At 32.6% G+C, this 22,290-nt stretch overlaps 1 protein-coding gene across 1 annotated transcript; it reads left to right on the top strand.

Annotated features, from left to right (window-relative positions):
* The first annotated feature begins 19,095 nt into the window (after positions 1–19,095).
* LOC145008303 (uncharacterized) lies at positions 19,096–21,944 on the top strand. The gene is made up of 4 exons (XM_078966920.1): positions 19,096–19,442; positions 20,569–20,734; positions 20,832–21,495; positions 21,565–21,944. Exons 1-4 carry the CDS (start codon positions 19,096–19,098, stop codon positions 21,942–21,944), a joined length of 1,557 nt encoding a protein of 518 aa, XP_078823046.1.
* Positions 21,945–22,290: the final 346 nt, after the last annotated feature.

Genomic DNA, 22,290 nt, shown 5'->3' with positions numbered 1-22,290 from the left:
GGATTGAGAAGTAGAATGGTGCATATGCTGTGTACCAGGTCAGATTATGAGTCACGCAAAGGAGGCAACATATGTCTAACAGGTAGGAAGAATTGCATAGATAGAAGATGCGTAGAGATAGAGTTTCATATGTTGCACTACAGGCCAGATCTCTTCCAATCAGTAGAGGAAGCAACATATGACTAACATATAGAAAGAAAAAAAATAATTTTCTACAGACCTAATTTATCGGAATTCCCTAGTTACCCCGTCAATATCGGAATTAAGGACAAGAGTCCGTACATCGAGGAAAAGTTAAACCACAGTTCTAGATACATATAATTTAGTGTATCCGTAGATTCCCATGTATATCTCCCTGCTCAACCTATCCGAGCGTCTTATTGTTAGGCTAAATGGATCTATCTAGGTCAAGATTTGTCAAGTCATTTGATTCCTTAAGTTTATCTATGCCTAGTCAAGTCCATATAAATCTTTCGTGTCTACCAGTGTATTGAACACAGAGCCTAGACAATTTGGCTTTGGTACCTCACACAAATTCAGATTGCCTATTACCACTTGTTGATATCACTTCCCAAATGATCTCCTACTAATGAAAAACTATAAGAAAAATAAAAGATTATCTTTAAAATGAATCAATTAAAGATAAAACTCAGGAATATCGAGAAGAAAAACTCAAACCGTAATTCACCAATTGAATTTTCATCCTGAAAGTCTGAGAACAACACGCATAGTCTCAGAACAGATTCGAAAAATTCTTCACGTCATTAAGCACAAACCCCATGTGTGATCCTTTCCTTTCTTCCCTTCCCGCAAATGACACATACTCTCAAACAAAGGTCTGAATGTTGTCCAGTTGAGAGATGTCCCCTATCATGTGCCTGGAACAGCCACTACCAACAAACCGAAGTCTGATGATATGCCTCCATAGCTGCTCCGACATAGAGCGGGATCAATTGGTCTATGGAACCCAACCCATTTTGAAACCGGGTCGACCTTTGTCATCCTTGCAAGGAACTCTCTCCCATGACATGTCCTGATTATCACAAACAGAAAATGTAGAAATATTAGAATCGTTAGGTGATTTGGGAGATTGAACCTTTGGAACCCATTGGTAGTTGGGTTTGACTGATTTCTTTTTCGTGCGGAAGGGTGCCTCGGCACCTGATTTGGAGCTTCATGTCGGTCGTCGAGATGGTTTTGACTTAACCAATCTTGGCTTCATAGGAGCGTCTCTTAGATTGGACTTCTTGGCCGATGATCCCTTCTTGTTCTTAGGATTTTGATTCTTGGCCTTTTGCGCGTTCCAGTCGCCATTGTCTGAACGTGACCTTGAGGGGTTTCTTTTTGAAAATCTCCCTATTGGCACGTTCTGCCACCCTTGTGTATAGTAGGGAACGTATGCGCAGTTTGGAAAATTTCTGGCAATGTGTCCAGGTGTTCCACAGTGAAAACAAGTCTTTTTCTTCATTAGGAATTTGTTTCTTCCTGCCCATGGTGGCGTGTCCTTGCCTCGTTTCTTATTGTTTCCACAAGCACACTTGCAACAGGAACTTTGTTTAGCTTGAATTGGTGGCCTGTATTTCTCAAAAGTAGGTTGATCAGAAGCATCTGAGTTCGAAGCAACAGATTCAGAGCTCAAGGAGATGTTGGTTTGTTCAATGGTTTTCTCCTTGTTCTAATCTTCTGCTACTTTACTATCAAACACACTCTCTTCAGCTGCTTGCTTGAATTGGCTTAGTGGTTGATATGTATAGGAAGTAGAAGCATTAGTATTTTCAACCTCAATACCTCCTGACACAAATCGAGCTGGTTTGCCATATTGAAGATGTGCCTCCCTTTCAAATTCTTCCTGTGTCATAGGAATGGATGTGTAGTTATGATTGAAAGGTGGAGGAACACTATCATACCCTAGACCTTTGTGCTGGTTATTTTTAATTTGCAGACAATGGTCTATCATGTTTGCGACTACTTCGCTTGACACATCAAATTTTTTAAAATCAAAATCTGTAGTTTCAAATTTTCTTTTTAATGTGTCAAGCTCAACAGTTAATTCAACAAGTTGTCTCTTAACATAGTCATAATTTTCTCATTTGTTGATATAATCTTCCTGAAGCCTCCTAAAGTCTTTGGTTTTTGCTTCTAATTCAGCCTTTAGGGGTTTCTGTCCTTTCCTGAGTTAATATCCTTTGTATTTTAGGTCCTCGACTTCCCTTTTTAGCAAATCATTATGTTCACGAAGAAGTTTAATCGTAGCATCACATGATTGAGAGCATGAAACTCCATTGACCGGAACGTTTGCAGAACTCATTGTTTTTCCACACTTCAAAATGTCAAGTTCTTCAATTACAGCAGCAAGACTAAGATGATTGAGATCTTTTGTCTTCTTGGTCACAACCATATTCATATCCTACGATTTCGGAAGTGAATTTAGCAGCCTTTTGTTTATCTCAGATTTAGTCAAGAAAATCCCAGCTATATTCATCTTAGTAGTAAGTGTAGTAAATCGTTGCAACTGAGCATCCAGGGTTTCTCCAGGGAGACAATTGAACATATTGAACTTTTGGCTTAACATATCCTGACAACTCTCTTTCATGACTTCAATTCCCTCATAGACCTTAAAAGACATTAAAAGCACAACTAGAAGCAAAATTCAAACTTAAAAGTCAAACCCTTTGACTACAAACCTCAACCTTAAAACTCAAATTTAATAAGTCAAACATGAAAGTCAAACCAAAAAGCTAAATTTGAAAATTTAAAAGTTAAATGAGAAAGTCAAAGTTTAAAGTCAAAGGTCAAACTTGAAAGTCAAAATCAAAATTTTAAGTAAAAAGTCAAAAAATAAAAAATCAAAAATTAAAAACTCAAATTTTTGGAAGAAAATGGAGCTTAAAATTAAAAGAAATTGATTTTGGGGTTAAAAGTGTTAAAAATGCAAAATTTGGTTCGAAATGGAGTCCTTTTGAATTAAATTTAAAAGTTGAATAACATCTAGCAAGCTAGATGAGTTGGAAAGGGGCGATGGTTGATGAAGTAAAGGTCCTAGGTTCGTTCCCCGGCACTGAACACGTGCGAACCAGAAATGCTGACCGTACACGTGCGAGGCGATGCTGACCGAGAACCTCGGACCGCACACGTGCACCGCAAACCCACCAGACTGAACATCTGCAAACCTCAGACCGAAAACCTCTGATGGAAAACACCTTGGAACTCGCTGGTTACAACAAAAAACAACGACTTTGCCCCTTTTTGCTCCAAAACTCAATCAAATACTCGTTTTTATGAAAAACGCGAAGAACAAACCCCCTTTATTTTGCCAAGATCTATCCAAAAACGCAAAAATCTTTCAAAAATAAGATAAATAAGCTCCAAATATGACAAAATTGATTGATACAATTCAAGCTCTGATACTAATTGTAAGTCCCCACGGAGATCCGAAGCTTTTTAGGATTAGCCGGATATTACCGAAGGTTTATCCAAGGCTTTTCTTCGATCACTAGTCCATTAACAGCTTTGACCCACAAAGGAGCTAGTTATGCTTGGGGTGATAAGCATAAAGAAACATTCGAGAAGCCAAAGAAGAAACTATGTGAGGCGCCAATAATTTCTCTACCCGATGGAGTTGAAGACTTCGCTATTTATAGCGATGCGTCTAGGGTTGGATTGGGTTGTGTTTTGACCCAAAGAGATAAGGTGATCGCATATGCATCTCGACAATTGAAGGAGCATGAAAAGAACTACCCGACTCATGATTTGGAGTTGGCAGCGGTAGTTTTCGCACTGAAGATATGGAGTCATTACCTCTATGGCACGAAGTGCAAACTTTTCACTGATCATAAGAGACTCCAGTATCTCTTTAGACAGAAGGAATTGAATATGAGGCAACGACGCTGGCTAGAATTACTTAAAGACTACGATTGTGAGATACTTTACCACCCCGGTAAGGCTAATGTTGTTGCTGATGCTCTCAGTTGGAAAGTCAATCTTGAAAGAAAAAGGCCAAGAGCGTTGAGAATCGAAGTTGTCTCGACAATTGTGGAAAGTATAAAGAAAGCTCAAGAGGAAGTTTCTGAGAAGAATGACCGAAAGGAAGAACGTTTGGGCAAAACGTTGGTGTTCGGTATAAACAGTCATGGACTGAAGGTGTTCCAAGATCGGATTTGGATACCTAAGACAGGAGGAGTCAGAGATCTTCTGATGGAAGAAGCTCACAAGACCATGTACTCGATTCATCCCGGTAGCACTAAAATGTATAGAGACCTGAAACCCTACTACTGGTGGCTGACGATGAAGCTTGATGTTGCAAAGTATGTGGTTGAGTGTATGACTTGTGCGAGAGTCAAGACACAACATTAGAAACCGTACGGGAGTTTAGAACCATTGCATGTGCCTATGGGTAAGTGGGAAGACATTGCTATGGATTTTGTCATTAAACTGCCCAGAACAAAGAATGGTCACGACATGATTTGGGTGGTCGTTGATCGATTCACTAAGAGTGCGCATTTCATAGCAACCAATGAGAAATGGTCTATGGAAAAGCTTGCGAATTCTTACGTGAAGGAAATTGTGAGGCTTCACGGTGTTCCGTTAACGATTGTATCGGATCGTGATAGCCGTTTCACCTCGAGATTTTGGAAAAGTCTACAAGAGGAAATGGGTACCAAGTTCTGTTTAAGTACAGCTTACCATCCGCAGACTGATAGTCAAAGCGAACGGACGATACAAACACTTGAAGATATGCTAAGAGCATGTACCTTGGAATTCCTAGGTAATTGGGATGAACATTTACCATTGGTAGAATTTTCCTACAATAATAGTTTTCACTCAAGCATTAAGATGGCACCTTATCAAGCATTGTATGGACAGAAGTATCGTACGCCGTCTTGTTGGCTTGAGGCTGGGGAAAAGCAGTTTATGGGTCCAGAGATAGTCCATCAAACTGCTGAAAAGTTGAAAATTATTAGGGAAAGAATGTTAGCAGCTCAGGATCGTCAAAAGAGCTATGCTGACAAAAAGCGAAGACCGATGACTTTTGAAGTTAGAGATTCGGTTTTGCTTAAAGTCTCGCCGTGGAAGGGACTTATAAGATTTTGTAAAAGGGGAAAAGTAAGTCCAAGGTTTATTGGACCGTTTAAAGTTCTTCAGAGGATTAGGAACCAAGCTTACAAGCTCGAACTACCAGAAGAAATGAATGTAATTCATAACACTTTCCATGTGTGTTATTTGAGGAAGTTCACGGGAGAAGTTCCCGACATGATTCCACTTTCAGAGTTGAGAATCGATGAGAACAAAAGGTTGATTGAAGAACCAGAGGCAATCGTTGACCGAAAGACTAAGAAGTTGCGACGTAAGATGGTTGAGTTAGTGCTTGTTCAATGGAAACACACGAATGGGCCAAATCTCACCTCGGAGATGGAGAGTGACATGATGAGTCGCTACCCACAGTTGTTTGTTGATATGTGATTCCGGGGACGGAATCCTTATAAGGTGGAGAGAATTGTAACGCCCGTATTTCTGGGCTTGCCATTTTTAGCAATGTAATAGTCTAGGTTAACCTTTGTAACCCAATTTGAAATAATAAGAACGTATTAATTGAGTATTATGTGTTTCGTGTTTAATTGCTTAATTATGTGATATGATTAATTAAGAATAAAATGAGAGTCAAAATTTAAGTGTAAAATAAACTCGATATCTTTGGATAATGTTGTAGTAGTTGAAACGAGGTTTCCGAATATATATAGAATGCCCAAATCTGACTTCGTATGAGGAAATTATGATTTTCTGAAGTTTCGACTTGGCAGTATGCAACCCGAATACTCGATTTTAGATCGAGCGGTTTTTAGCCGAAACAATCTAAACGAGAATCGAAGATATCATTGTTAGTAGCGAAATGATGAAAAGTTAGGCGAGAACGGACGTCCGACAAAGAAGTTATTAATTTATAACGAAGTTTTTCTGTCCCGACCTCCTAAAAATAAATTCAAAATTAGCCGACGGAGTCTAAACGAAAGTTGTAGAGCGTAGTCTCACCTACGCGTGGATATAAAGAACGTCGAAAACGGAGTTCGTATGAGAGAGATATGAATTTTCGAAGTTTATTAAATATTTAATATTTAATTTTAATTTAAAATTTCGATATTATCCGGAGGGCAGTCACCGAACTCGCCCGAAGTATGCCCAGCGTACCACTCGAGTATTCGGAGTTCGTAAGCGATGACGTAGAAGGCCGATGACGCAAGGGATGACAGCAACCGAGGATTACGCCCCGCGTAACCCCCGTAAGCCTAGCGTACGCGCGAGGATCAGCTCTATAAAAGGCATGTGAAGCCAGCTTCATTTCCTTTACAATTTCCATCCTTCTCTCTAATCTTTTGCCTCGATTTGCGTGCCATTTATACCCCGAAGCCCCAGTAATATTCCTGAGCCCCGAAGTAAGATTCGAAGCCCCGAGAATCCCGAAGAGCGTTATTCCCGAGCCGAAGCCCTGCTCGCGAAAAGCCCGGTTTTTGTGAAGATCTTCCAGATCTACGAAGAAATACTACTTCTACAAGTCGTAGCGCCGTCCGATCATCTTCTGATCAAGTGAGTGTGTAGTCACTTTCATTCCAACGCAATATTATGAAGTATTTATTATAAAATACGTGTTATGTGTATATATTTTGTTGTTATACGTGTGAGTGTATATTCACTCTCTTCTATCTCATAGATCTGATTTATTCTCTATGAAATACGTGTTATATGTGTGTGCCTCATCTGTTATGTGGAATATGTATTGATTAAAGCATGTTATACCGGTTTTTAAACTATGTACAAAACTGTATATTTTTATCTACTAATATGTTGGGTAGAACATGGGTAGATAGTTGGTGTGTAATAAACAGATGAGAGGCCTCGGTGTTGTTGGTGTTATTCTAGTCATTCAACAGAGTATGGATGATGACTACGGACTATTCTAGATTGTCCTGTGGAACACTAGCAGGCTCATTACATGTAGGTGTTGTGAACGACGTGTTCACCGGTGTACTCTATCCCCCACATGGTTGCCTTTAGGACATTTATTATTGAGGAAGCCCCTCTGCAATGATGTCCATCCCGATGAAAATCCTGAATTAGGTTCCTTATAATAGGTGTCATTTTAAGAACGTAAAGTGAGGATAACGGGAATGGGTAATCGGGTTTATTATGGATTGTTGAAATTAAATATAATTATTTATTGTGGGTTGAAAACCCTACATGCTCACCAGGCTCCCAAGCCTGACCCACTCAGTTTATTTGTATTACAGGAAGTGGCACAAGAGCTTAAGATGGACGAGTCATCAAGTTGTTTTTGTTTACAAGCATGTATATGTATATATTTGTTGAATGACTTGTAATGCTATCGTTTATGCTTTATGATCTGTATCGGAACATGATATCCCGACTTTTGATTATGAAATGAAATTATATTTCTTTGTGAAATGTTTTGATAAATATCTATTTTATCATGTTTTGTTTTGGGAACAAATTCCGCATCTCTTTTAAAATCGAAAGGATTTACTCTGAAAATGTTTAAAAAGCATAAATGAAACCGGTTTTTTCTGGCCGAGATTTTGAGGATGTCACACAAACCTACAAATAAGTCCCAAACTAAAATTTAGTGACGATTTGAGCCTTTTCTCCATGTAATATATATTTTATTGATTTCATTGCTGATTTGGATACCTATTCATTAAATTAGCTGATAAAATGGATACAATGGGTTATATAATGCTACATTTACTGTAAACTTTGATATCCATCTTATCAACTCATTTATGATTATGTATCTAGGTTAGTAATGAAACCAATCAAAATATGTGTTTCCAGAAAGAAAAAAAAAAAAAAAAAAAAAAAGTTGATGTCTGATGAGATTAATATATTGGGTTACATAAGATTATAAAGACAATTTGAAATTTGGGAAAATGACTTAAGAGACCATCCAAGTTTCAAATTTGTTCGAAAAAAACCATTCGAGTATTAAATGTTCAAAAAACACCATCAAACTAAGACATATGTTCAAAAGACACCATCTTTATGGTTTGGGGTAACTTACATATTTAGTCCCTAACTTTTTTTTCTTAACTCAGACGTTCCCTTTAGTTTAAATTTGCTTCAACTTAAGATCCTGATCGAGTTAAAAGACTAATATATCCTTATTACTTTCATTTAACATTATTTTTATTTTTTATTAATTATTTATACAACTTATATTATTATTTATTATAAATATATCAATTGTATAAATAATTAACAAGTAATAAAAATAAATGTTAAATGAAACCAGTAAGGGTATATTAGTCTTTTAACTCGATTATACTCCGAAGGAAAAATAAATATAAATGCTAGGGACTGTCCAAGTTAAAAAAAAAAAAAAAAAAAAAAAAAAAAAAAAAAAAAGTTAGGGGCTAAACATGTAAGTTACCCCAAACCATAAAGATGATGTTTTTTGAACAGAATATGCATTTCATTGGTGTTTTTAAACATATGTCTTAGTTTGATGGTATTTTTTGAACATGAATACTTAAATGGTGTTTTTTAAACAATTTTGAAACTTCAATAGTCTTCTAAGTCATTATCCCTTGAAATTTCTTATAAACGTAAAAAATGACGCAGTTGTTGCTAGTTTATGTAATTACTGCAGTCTTTGTTAGATGCATTTTATATTCTAAAAAAAATATACAACACATCAAGATATCAAGTTTTATGGTAAACATAACATTATATAACACAACATATTCATCTCATTAGCTCATTTAATGATTAAGTGTCTATGTTAGCAGTGAAACCGGTAAAATGTATGTTACATGGAGAAAAGAGCCAAATCATCACTAAATTTTAGTTTGAGGCTTATTCGTAAATTAGGGTAAAATAATGAGACTTTTAAGAAACATGCAATTAATGAAACCGGTAAATCGGGAAAAATGGATCAAATCGCATTGTTTACCTGTAATTCATGCTTTTTCGTAAACAAATTTTAGTTTGAGAATTTTTTGTAAATTAGGGTAAAATTTTAGAACTTTTCTGGAGATTTATCTTTTCTAAAGATAAATATGTCTTGTGTAATTACTGTTGGCAAATGCATATCAAAATTTATCTGCAAGATGCTCAAACATTATAACAGGTAAATAACAACTTTCTAGTCTGCCTTGAAAATGATTCTAACGAAGAAAAAGATGAAAACTAAGCTTAGATTTCAAACATACATCGTTGTTTGGAACCCTTTTTCATGTTTGGTTCTTAAACAATACAATCTTTAAGCATCATGTAGATAAATTATGATATGCATTTTGAAAACAAAATATCGATATAATAGTTTTTTCATTGTTTCGAACAAATAAATAGTTCCCTTAAATGCTAAAAACCATTAAAAGTGCTATAAAGCGCAACAAGAAGAACATGAGATTTATAAGTCAAAACAAAAAAAATTGGTTCAAACAAAAATTAAGTAACAAAGGAATATAATTATATTGTTATGGATAAAACCATTTTTAAGTTGAAAATGTTTCTAACAGCAAAAAAATATAAAAGCTGAAGCTAGATTCGAAAAAATTGTCAAATATGTGGGGTTTTTTGGAAAAAAAAAAAAAGTTGATTTTTTTTTTTTTTGAAATGCAAATTTCTTGGTTTTCTTGAAAAAAAATATTGTTTAAAACCAAAAGATTACAAGTAAAAAGGTACTACATTTTTTGATTCGTACATATTTGATCATTGAGTTTTTTTTTTCGTCCATATTTACTCATTCAATTTGTTAAACAGTACACATTCAATCCTTATAGTCGTTTACTTCAGGTTAACCGGAAAAAAAATGACTTAATAGGGTAATATATTTCTCATTTTATACACATATAATTCTTATTTTTTTTATACACATTCAATCCTTAATAGGTTTTTTTGTTTCAAAATAAGTCATTTTTGTTTTTTTTACTCATTTAGTACTTATAAATGATTTCTTTAAGTTTTTTCACAACATCTTACGTAGGACTATCATTGATGAGGTGTTTGGGGCAATTGATGCTTATGTCCATCGTGATCTCGACTGCTTGGTTGCGTAGGTCTTGTGGTTTGACATAGGTCTTGTGTTCTGAACGTCGTAATTCCTTCATATGACATTAGATTTCAATGATCTTTATATCCATGTGTTCGTTTTTTGAGTCTACTATAACTTTCGTTAAGATTACTCTCGTTAAATGTAATATATTTTTACTTACGATTTTATAAAAAAACATTCATACATGTATTCATAAAAAAAATGTATGGGTATAAAGATTGTTAGTAAAAATATATTGATTTTTAAGAGGAGTAATCTAAATGAAAGTTGTAGTAAACTAAAATACGAACACATGGATATAAATATCGTTAAAATCCGAGATCATATGAAGAAGTTATGACGTTCAGAACACATGATCTAAGCCACCAAGTAATATAGATCACGAAGGACATAAACATCAAAAGCCTCAAACACCTTATTAATGATTGTGTCACGTAAGATGTTGTGAGAAAAAACTTAAGAAATAATTCATAAGTATCGAATGAGTACAAAAACAAAAATGAATTATTTTGCAAAAATAAAATATTAAGAACTAAATGTCTACAAAAATATTAAGTACCAAATATGTACAATGGAGAAATATATTACCTTATTAAGTCATTTTTTCCGGTTAACCTAGAGTAATCGGTCATAGTCATAAGGAGTGAATGTGTACAGTTAAAAAATTTGAAAGAGTAATGTAAAGGAAAAAAACTCAGTGACTAAAAGTATATAAATCGAATAATATACTATCCTTTTAAGTCATTATCCCGAAGTAAAATGTCAAATACAAAAATTTTGAAAAAAAAATACAAAGTCTTTTGTAGGAAAAACAAAATTAAGTTAGACTGTTAGAGGTTTAATTTATCAAACCTCAAATGGTCTTGTATGATATTAACTTGTTAATTAAAAGGCTTTTTCAATTAGATTTTTTAATGATTGTGTGAGACTCGTATTTTTTTTTTCTACCGGCTAACAATATATACAAACATATAATAAAAACAATTTGAAAAAGTTTAAGATAATATGAGTTTTTTTCTCGATTTTTTTTTCATAAAAAAACATTTGGTAAAAACTCACATATTAGACCAAAGAGTAAGGACCGGGAAGATGGTGTGGGAAGAGGAATTGCACCAGAGAACACAATATCAGTCGTGTGGGAAAAAGATGAGAGGCTACCCTGTCTTCTATATTGGTCAACCTTTTTTATTATTTTAGTTTTTTTAATATTTATTAAATTATATATATATTAAAAAAATTATGAAAAATATATTAAAATTTATGGTTTTTAATTCTCTACAAAATTAGTATAGTATTTATATAAAATATATTTTAAAAAATAAATAAATAAAGGTAGTGAAATATAGTGAAATGTGATTATTTCATGCTTTTTGGTGAGTGAAAGATAAATAAAGGAAAAGTTTGACATGATATTAAAAAATAAAAGATAAAAGATGACTATATCCTCTGGTCTTATGGATGTTTTTCAACTTGATAAAAAACATTATAAAAACTGCTTTAAACGTCCAAAACCATTAGACTAAGAGGGTGTTTGGTTTATCTTTTTAAGAGTTAAAAGATTTTTTTAGAAAAGTTGTAAAAAGTCACGTTTTTCTGACTTTTCCAAAAAGTTGATTTTCCTTCCATCAAAAATTCAAAAGTAGGTTTTAAAATTGTTTTGTCAAACGTCTTTTAACTTTTATTTTTTTCTAAAAAATCTTTTGGTATCTCAAAAATTAAACCAAACACCCCCTAAAGAGCATCATTCCACCCGTAGTATTTTTCACCTAGGCTTATAGAGATATATTTGTCATTTTTGTTATTTTTCAAAATGGGTAAAGTGTGGTCTACACTAGCAAAACAAAAAGAATGAGAGAGTCGATTTAAACAGTAAAAGAAGAAAGAGCGAATGGTGGAATCTCAACGATGGCAAAATACCGTTAGAGATTTATACACTTCATAATAAATTAAATTATAAAAATTAAATATCTTTTTATCTTTTGCATGTTTATATTATTATTGATATAAACTAACGGCATGTAATATTCGTTAACTTTTTTAAAATAATTTAATATAAATTTAATATTTGTTTTGATCTAATAAATTAAAAAAGATGAATAAAAAGAAAATGAAAGGTGATATTTGATTTCTCATTAAATTATTATGACTTTCCGGTTTACTTGGTTTGGACCGAACGATACATAATGGTAGACCTACATACAAGGACCGATTTTCAACCGAACTCGAAGAAAGACTAAGATCGGACTGGTCTAAAACGAGACTAGATCGAAAAAAATCATTCCTAAAAAAGACCGGACCGAAAAAAAAGCGTCTCGTGACAGGATGTGACTGATCCAAAAAAAATCGGATTGTTCCGAAACCTACCCAAGACCATCTCATTAAAGACGGAAGCCAAAGTTTTGTGTTAATGACACAATGTTTAATCACACTGTCTAACTTTTTTTATTTTCTTTTTTTTTTTTAAACTTTAATGTATCATTTTTAATAAAATTTAATCTATCATTTTGGTGTTAGTCACACATCTGTTAAGAAAAAAATTAGAAACAAATTTTTTTAAAAAAACCAACAAATACCTAAACTGGGCGGGAAAAACCCGAAAACCAACAAAAAAAATAACCTGAAAATCGAACCAAAAAATGTGCATGGAAAGACCGCAAGATCGGATCGTAAAAAACCGAGACCGATACCAAAAAAGATCGGATTGAAAGAGATCAGTCTAAAAAAAGACGGCCCGAGACAGGACATGACCGATCCGAAAAAAGACAAGACCGCTTCGAAACTGACCGGATAATTTTGAAATCGATCCAAAACTGATTCGGAACCGCAAGCGTACAGATATATATAATGGTAATGATGTAGTTTTTAAGGGTGGTAAGATAAGGAAAAATATTATTTTGTACTCGATTAGAGAATTTTTTTTTTCTTTGAATTAATAATAGATATAGAAAATTTTATGTTAATTGGAATCGTTGGATGCACTTCTCTCTTGACAACTTGTAATCTCTTTTTGTATTTCTCTGGTGTTTTGGTAGAGTTTTTTTTCCATATTATATATGTGGCTGGCTGTTTTTTAAAAATAAATATAGGTATACATAATGGTAAGACTTATGGACTATGGTCAACATATTTAACATTTTGTGCATTTAAGATTGGCGCATAATACCCTTCTTAGTATTTTACAAGTGAATAGACTTATGGTCAGTAGTAATTGGGCCAAGTGATAAGACCGATGTCCCATATATGTCTCGGTGTCACTGTCTCACAACTAGTAGCCTAGAAGGTAACTAGGTATGCGATGTAGCGCGAGGTTTTTTTATTATTTTCCTTTTTTTATATATGAAAAAATAAAAATAAAAGATAATTAATACTATTCGGCTTACATGTATTTACACAAAACATCTATTCGTACCTTTTTTTTTTTCTAAAAAAAAAAAACCTAAAAATTTTAATAAAGTTCCCACCCATCATTTCAGTTATATCAAAATTTATAATTAATTTTATTTTTATTTTTTCTTTGTTTTAATAAAGTAAATATTGATTTTTTATAAAATTGTTATTTTAAAAAGCAATTATATAAACTATAGAAAATCATAGTATTAAAATTATTTTATTTTGTATTTAAATTTCCCATTTAAAATTCTTTTAACTAATATAATTTTTGATTGAATATACTATTTAATTTTTTTTTTTTGATGTTTTTTAAGTTTATGTTATATAATGTTGTTTTTTGACGTTTTTTATCGAATACATAGATAATTATCGATAATCCAATACAATTATTTAACGTTAATTTTTATTTTGATGTTTTGTTCGTTATATGTTTGTGTTGGTCCGCAACTTATTTGGTTATTTTTTAAACGAATGATTTTATACGGTTTTAAAGAAATACTTTCTAACCATCCAAATATTTTCTAATTAGTATCTAGATAGCTAGATAGGTTAATCCGAAACTAACTTTCAAAACAACAAAACATCCAAAATTTGTAACATTTTTCAACTTACTAATGTTAATAAAAAACAAGTGTAAAGAAATATGTTAAACATGAAAAATAAAGTAAAAACCTGAAACCTTATAAGAAATTTAAAAAATGTTTGAAAAAAAAAAGTAAACAATTCAAAAATTAAAAAAGCTAATTAAAAAAAAAAAAAAAAAAAAACTTGAATTGGGTAAGTTAAAATGTTAAAATTATTTAATCATAACTTTTAGTTTTGTTCTTACCTTTTTGATGTTTCATTCGTATATATTATTTAATCATAATTTTCTGATGTTTTATGTTTATCCAATACCAGCTCTAAAAAAAATGGATCATCCATATCAGTAACATATTTTAGAAATTATGAATACTTTTTTGTAAATATTTTCTTGTAAAAAAGTATAAAAAAAATGTAAACATGAAAAAAAAAAAAAAAAATTAGTAAAAGGTTAAGATTATAAAATGTTTAAAGAAAACTTGAAAAAAAACGTAAGTAAAAAAAATATAAAAAACATGAAAACCGTGAAAACGAAAGTAAAAACATGAAGGAAGTAAAAAAAAGTTTCAAAAGTCATAATTTTTTTTTTGAAATAAATAGAAAATCCTTATTCTACTAAATGAATATGGTTATTCTCCTATTGATAAGTATCATACTATTAAAGCTGTTCATCCCAATTTTAAAAATAAATAAGTTATTCTTCTATCGACAAGTGTCACAATATTACAAATCCTTATTAATATTATATAGAAAAAACATCATAAATGGTCCCTGTGGTTACCCAAAATCTGAAGCTTAGTCCCCATGGTTTAAAAACCTCATAGATGGTTCCTGTGTTTTCAAAACTTTTGATGTTTGGTCCTTATTGCTAACTCCGTTAAGTTTTGTCCGTTAACTGAAGGGCATTTTCGTTATTTCACACCACAGGGACCATTTATGATCTTTTCAGTTATTTTTTTTAAATGAAAAAATAATAAATATAAGAGAAATTTACAAAAATAGCCATTTACACTAATGATATTACAAAAATAGTCAAAAAAAATCGAAATTACAAAAATAGCCACCCATTTCGCAGATGAGAAGGTCCCATCTGCGAAATGGGCTTCTCATCTGCGAAAGTACAAGTACCTAAAGCACAACTGTGCTTTAGGTACTTGTACTTTCGCAGATGAGAAGCCCCATCTGCGAAATTGGCTCTCATCTGCGAAATACCCTCGAATTTGACTATAAAAACGTTTTTTTTTCTTCATTTTTCACCCTTCTCTATACAAAAACTCTCTCTAACTTTGGGCTTATCTCGGAATTTTGGCTAGTTTTTGAAGAAAATGGAGGATTATGTCAACAATCCCGCAAATATGGTTAGATTTTAACTCTTTTAATGTCAACAATCTCTTTCTTTTATCATTTGTTGTATTATTTAGTGTTAAAAAAGGGTAATTTTGTTGTGTTTGATAGTTTTAATATTTTTTTAGTATACTTGAAGTTTAAATGCAAGTAGAAACAAGTAGAAACTACGTAGATAATGTTTACAATTTGTTATTTTTGTTGTTTTTTAGTTGTTGTATAACCTGAAATCTTGTATATTCTAATCGTATAATTCTTTATATAAAGTGCAAAATAGTCGTTTGTATATATATTTTTCGTATAAGTATAACATTTGTATAAGTTGAAAATTTGTGGTATATATATTGTTAGAAATTGTTTGTGTTTGTCGTATAAGTATAACATTTGTATAAGTTGAAAATTTGTTGTATATATATTGTTAGAAATTGTTTGTATTTGTCGTGTAAGTTGAAAATTTGTATAAAGTTGTCGTATAACTTGCAAAACTGTTAGTTTGTTTGTCGTTTTATTTTTAATTTTTTTTTGTTTATATGGTTATAAAATATTAGTTTTAATTAGAAAGATAAAAATTGTTTATATATTTGTCGTTTAAGTTGAAAATTTGTTTAAGTTGAATATTTGTCGTTTAAGTTGAAAATATGTTTAATAAAATGTTTATATAATTATGTATGATATTGTTTTCTATCGTTAATATATTAATTGTATAACTTGGAAAATTGATTATATATGTGTATGTTATTGTTTTTTATTGGAAATATATATATTAGTAATTAAGAAATTGTATTTGCAGTTCGTAATCATATATTTTTAAAAAAATATTTTTTAGTTATCTAATTTGTTTTTGTGTTTTTTTTGCAGCATGATTTTAGTTTAATGAATATGAAAGCCTTTGCGAACTTAAAAGGCTCTGGCGGTAACATATGGGAAGTATTTGAAGTTTTAGATGATGTCCGACGTGCTATTTTTAGAGATATCGTATTTGGTTATTTTATTGATGTCCCTCGTTTACAAGGGGACGCATTATTGTTTCATAAAATGTTCCTTCATCAGATCCGGCCGGACCTTGTTTTATCCCCAGATGGAATAAAACGTTTATATTTTCGAGTAGGCAATACGAAAATGGTTTATGGGCCGGAAGAGTTTTGTTTGATTACCGGCTACAATTTTGGGGAGTATCCAAAAAACATTGGGAGAAAAGGGTCAGAAAAATTAATAAGCAGTAAAAAAAGATGTTTACTGCGTGAACGGCTATTTCCGGACCATACTAATAGTTCGGTGAAAATCGGCGACCTGAAAAGTTTAATTTTAAATCGCACATTCCTAGCACTTGACGACGTTGATGCAGTTAGAGTATGTTTGATATACATTTTATGTGAAGGTTTTTTGGGTAAAGAAGTTAACGATCGGGTGCCACAAGATTGGTTTTATTTGGCTGAAAATTTGGATCTCTGGAATAGGTATATTTTGTTTACGTTAAAAATTCTATTTTATTAAAGTTATAATTTATATAATAATCAATTTTGTTTTTTTGTTTTGTTAGCTTCGCTTGGGGTAGCTAACTCTGTGATTTTACCTATGTTGACTTTGAGGATACATGGAATAAGATACATAATAATTTATCAGTTTTTGAGGGTGGTAAAACTTTAAAGTACTCCGTCTCAGGATTTACGGCTCCAATAAGGGTATAAAAATTTTCTTATATTTAAATTGTTTTATTGTTATGTTTTTTATTTTAATTTTAACTTTTATTACTGTAATTGTAAAAAAATTGTAGATATGGATATATGAGATGATTCCGGCTGTTCGTGCATGTGGATTTGCATCAAGAAAAAATAAAGACTTGCCTCGGATGAAACGATGGAGCGGAACAAAAAAATTGAAATGGGTTGACGTGAACAAGATTTGGTCAAAGATGCAGGTTTAAAAATAATTCGTTTATTATTAATAACGTTGATTAATATACTTTTATATGCATTTTTAATATGTTTAATTTTTTAGGCGGGGCTACCACCAAGACAAAACATGTTACCAGGTGATGGTGAGATGACATCTTTTTATTATATGTCATTTCAAGAGTATGTATATGGTGAAGGGAAAGCAGTTCCATCCCCAGTACGGGACCATTTTAGGAGACAAGACGAATCTTCGTCTAGTATGTCGTCCAATGGTCGCTCTCATGGTAGAGGCCGGGGCAGTGGGAAACACAAGCTAGACGAGGTGTTGAAACGGCTACATGCACTGGAGCAGCATATGTTTATGAACCGACAACCTACAGAGGTTTTTGTTGAAGAAGTGAATAATGACCAATTTTGGAACGACATTTTTTATGATGATAGGACAGTGTCACAAAGAAATTATGATGAACAGGTTAGTTACACGCTACACTATTTATTAAATTTTATTAACATATATGAATACCTGTGTTCATATTTTATATTTGAAACTATAGGTTGTGCAAGATGAAGTGATGAATAAAAACAATACAACTGAAAATGTTTTTGGTGATACTCAAGACGACAAGGTTGTTATAGATGTTACCTTTACGATTTTAATAATTACTTTTTAATAAAGTGTCTTTTTTTATTGAGTAAAAAGTTATATTTTTAATGTAGGTGTTGGAGGTGAGGAATGAGTATGCGGGGAACAAATTTGATGATGATGTGTTTGATGTAAATGATTATAGTGAAGTTAAAGAGGTTATTATAGTTACATTAATATAAATATTTTGTTTTTTTTAGATATTATTGCTTATTAAATTATGTGTATTTCGTTATTAAGTATAAAGTATTATTTTTAATGTAGGAGTGGGAGGAGAGGAATGACAATGCGGGGAACAAATTTGATGATGATGTGCCGGACGAAGACGAACTAATAATAACGGGAAATGTAGATTATTTTCATGATGATGATGATGACAAAGAAGTTACACCCGATAAACCGAGGAGTCGAAAACCATCACAATATTTGTGCCCTCCTTACACCGAGGTATTCGTTTTATTTATAAACCGATGATTTTATGTTTATGTGAATTATATGAAAGATATAGATTTAAACATTTCAATATTGTTTTTAGTAGCACACGACACCGAAGCAAAAAAGAACCTCCTCCAGTTTTTGGTGTTCCTCATGACTTCTCCATGTTGCGCCTGCAACCTTACGTAGCAGGCGGTGAGGATGTCATCCAAAATTATGTATTGCATTCATATGATGTCCAGCATCGTTTGTTTAATTTCGTGTTAGATAGAGATTTTTGGAGCTCATTGTTTGGGCATACACACGACGGATGGTTGGAGTCAGTGGTAAATTAATTGTTAATTAATTCTTTTAAAAGTTAATTGTTTTTTAGTCAATAACAAAAGTATCATGTGTGCAGCATATAACCATTTGGTACCGACTTTTGATGGAGAGACGGTTTGAGAGCGATCGACATACAATAATGCCTCCAAATTTTTTTGTTTCTCATGCTTTGGAAGAAGGACAGGACTGGAGGGCGTTTATGGCTGGTATTGCTACGTACCCCAACTTCATGGTTGCTTGGTGGGATGTTGATACGGTAAACTTAATAGTTTATATTGAAAATAATATCGTTTTTTTGTTATGTTTTTGTATTGTGATGTAAATAAACATAATTTTATTTTCTGATCCTTATACAGGTCTTATTGCCGATTCATTCATCCCCTAATCATTGACTATTTGGGGAACTACGATTGTCGTCAATGGAAGTGCATATTTATGATAGTCTTGGTAGAGGTGCTTATGAAAAATTCCAATCTGAAGGAATCTTTTCCAAATTTGAACGTCAGGTGGCAAATTATTTGGACAAGATTAAGTATTGGGCCCGGAGGAACATCCCAAGGATTCCATTGAATATGCAATTCATTTATGAAGAAAACGTTCCCCAACAAAGTGGTCATTTAGGAGATTGCGGTGTTTTTCTTTGTATGTTTATGGAGCAATTGGTTTCAGGTCAACCTATACGTGTTCTTATTGACCCAAAGAACGCAGCTTTAGAGTTCCGTCTCCGGATGGCAAAAATTATTTGGGGGTCTTGTCTTGGTCCTATGTAGTTGGATTATATAAATGTATATACAAATTAATGTTGGATTTCATTACTAGTTTATTTTTACAGTTTACTCAACGGATGACAAAAAATATAACGTTACGACAATTACAACAAATTAATGACCTACTAATTACTTAACATTACATACAACATAAGAACGACTACAACATTTGTTTTAACGTTACAAATACAATTTATTGACCTAACAACTTCAAAACCATAAAAACAATATTGAAAAGCTTACAACTTGTAAACAAGAACTGCCAAGAACAACACCCAACTACAAACCAACGCTATCTTTAACTTCTTATTTTCTGATTGAAAGAGCTTATTAGAGTTAGCTACTTTAGCTATTACCATAGAAGATTGGTCCTTCTCTTCATCAACCCAACTAATAAACCCGCATTTTGGTCCCTGTTAAATTTAATATTCACAGTAAGAAAATAAATTTTTGTGATGTAAACACGAGGGTTTAAATTTGAATGACGTTAACAACATGATACCAAATATGGGCAAGCGTAAAACAATCTTCCTGGATTTTTAGATGTTCCCGAAATCCTAACGATACGTTCTCCTCCGCAATTGCAGTATGCCATTAGCCTTGTTTTTCTTATAAATAGGAGTTGCTTTGACTGATACAGTTTTCATACTGAGTGACACCCTTTTATAGAAGAAATCATGTTACAGACAAATCTTTTTGACTATGAATTGAACTGGTTTGACTATGAATTCAAAAAGTTGAACTACGAAATCCAGACAAGTACATTCTGTAGTATTGTCTTGTCGGTCAGTGAAATTTGACTATGAAATGAACTGGTTTGACTATGAATTCAAAAAGTTGAACTATGAAATCCAGATAAGTACATTCTGTAGTATTGTCTTGTCGGTCAGTGAAATTTGACTATGAAATGAACTGGTTTGACTATGAATTCAAAAAGTTGAACTACGAAATCCAGACAAGTACGTTCTGTAGTATTGTCATGTCGGTCAGTGAAATTTGACTATGAAATAAACTGGTTTGACTATGAATTTAAAAGGTTAAACTATGAATTGTGAACATTAGAGATACAATATTTTCTATTTATAATCTCATTTTATTGATATTGCATTTGTGTGATGATTGTAGAGCACTTTCATCGGTTTTGAAAATGAGTACTAACATCGGAAGAAGCTTTTCTCAACTACCAATTTTCTTGCATAACCTTCAACGAACAAATCCTAATACCTTCACAGCCATCAAGAAAACCGATACCAACCGCTTTCAATTCTGTTTTGTGGCTTTAGGTTGCGTGGTATAACATACTAATTTTATTGAGTTATATAATATTTCATGGTAATGTATCTCGATTAGTTTTTACTCATCACTAATATGTGTTCGTTTTTATGTAGATTCGTACCTTCCTTAGGTGCATGATACCGCTGATATATGTGGGTTATTTACCCCTTATTGGGAGCTATCTGACAACAATGTACTTCACAGTGGCTTTAGATGGAAATCATGAACCACTACTCTTAGCAATTGGTTTGGGAACCTTAGAGTGTGAAGAATCATGGAGATGGTTCATGATGAGGTTAAAAGATTGTTTAGGTGACGACATAGAGGTTGGTTTCATAAGCAACCTGTGTGATAAAATAGAATTTGGTGTTCAGAGTGCCTACCCGGATTCCTATCATGGATATTGTCCTAAAGATATAGCTCGAAAGATATGTGACTGTGTGGGACATAACAGTACGGAAGTTGAATCGTTGTTTTGGAAGTCATGCAATGCATATAGCGTTGATGATTTTTACTTGTGTTTGGAAAGGTTGCAAACTGCATGTAGGAAATCACCTTTCTTTTCCTTGCTTAGGAGTCCAATTTACTGGCTTGACGATATTCCGATTTCAAAATGGACACGAGCATTTTTCCCAAAAATACGCTACAATGTTAAATCGATTGACGTCCCTGAAATTTTGCAAATTATATTCAGACGTGAGTTTCCTATAACAACGATAATTGAGTTAATCACCACGTCGATACAATCAAAGTATGTTGAACGGGCCGACGTGGCGGGTAAGGGAGATTGTTTTATTTACTTTTTTTAATGTGTTATTATTTTTATTAAAATATCAAATTTTACAGGGAGGTTTTCTGGTGGGTTGACCCCTTACATTGAGAGTAAAGTTCAAAAATGTGTCAACAAGTCTTACAATTGGAATGCAAGATGTTTGTATGGGGATACATATCAAGTCGATGGCAATTTTGCCACCACCAATGTACAACTTGAACGAAGGGTATGTAGTTGTGGTAAATGGCAAAAAAGCGGTATACCATGTGCCCACGCTATAGCATGTCTAAGAACCCGTACATCTGAATCCATAAACAAATTGGTTGATTATAAGTTCACTAGTTATGTGTATCGACTTGCATATGGATCTGAGTTGGTGAATACTATACCATCACATGTGCATTGGGAAATACCAAATGAAACGGTGGTCCTGTTACCTCCCTCAATGCAGTAGTTATTCATGTAGCACCTTTATATTTTATGTAGTATTATGTATTAGTGTCGTGTTATGTATTAGTTATCCGTGAAAGCTGTTTACATTTTATGTCGTATTATGTATTAGTTATTTATGTACCTCATTCATATTTTATGACTTATTATGTATTAGTTATTTAATTTATGTCGTATTATGTATTGGCTATTGAGGAAACAACACACATTAAAAGAAATGGACTTTTATTAAATAGTGACGCCTACAGACATACAACAACAAGCAACTTAAATAACGAAAATCCATTACCTTAACCAACATGCATATTAAAAATAAGGGACATTCTTTAAAACATTCCATGCATCTAAGT

This window comes from Lactuca saligna, chromosome 1 (assembly GCF_052625555.1).
Source record: "Lactuca saligna cultivar CGN05327 chromosome 1, ASM5262555v1, whole genome shotgun sequence".
Lineage (NCBI taxonomy): Eukaryota > Viridiplantae > Streptophyta > Magnoliopsida > Asterales > Asteraceae > Lactuca > Lactuca saligna.
The sequence above is the reverse complement of the archived record's forward strand: the minus strand, read 5'-3'. Positions and strand labels throughout refer to the sequence as shown.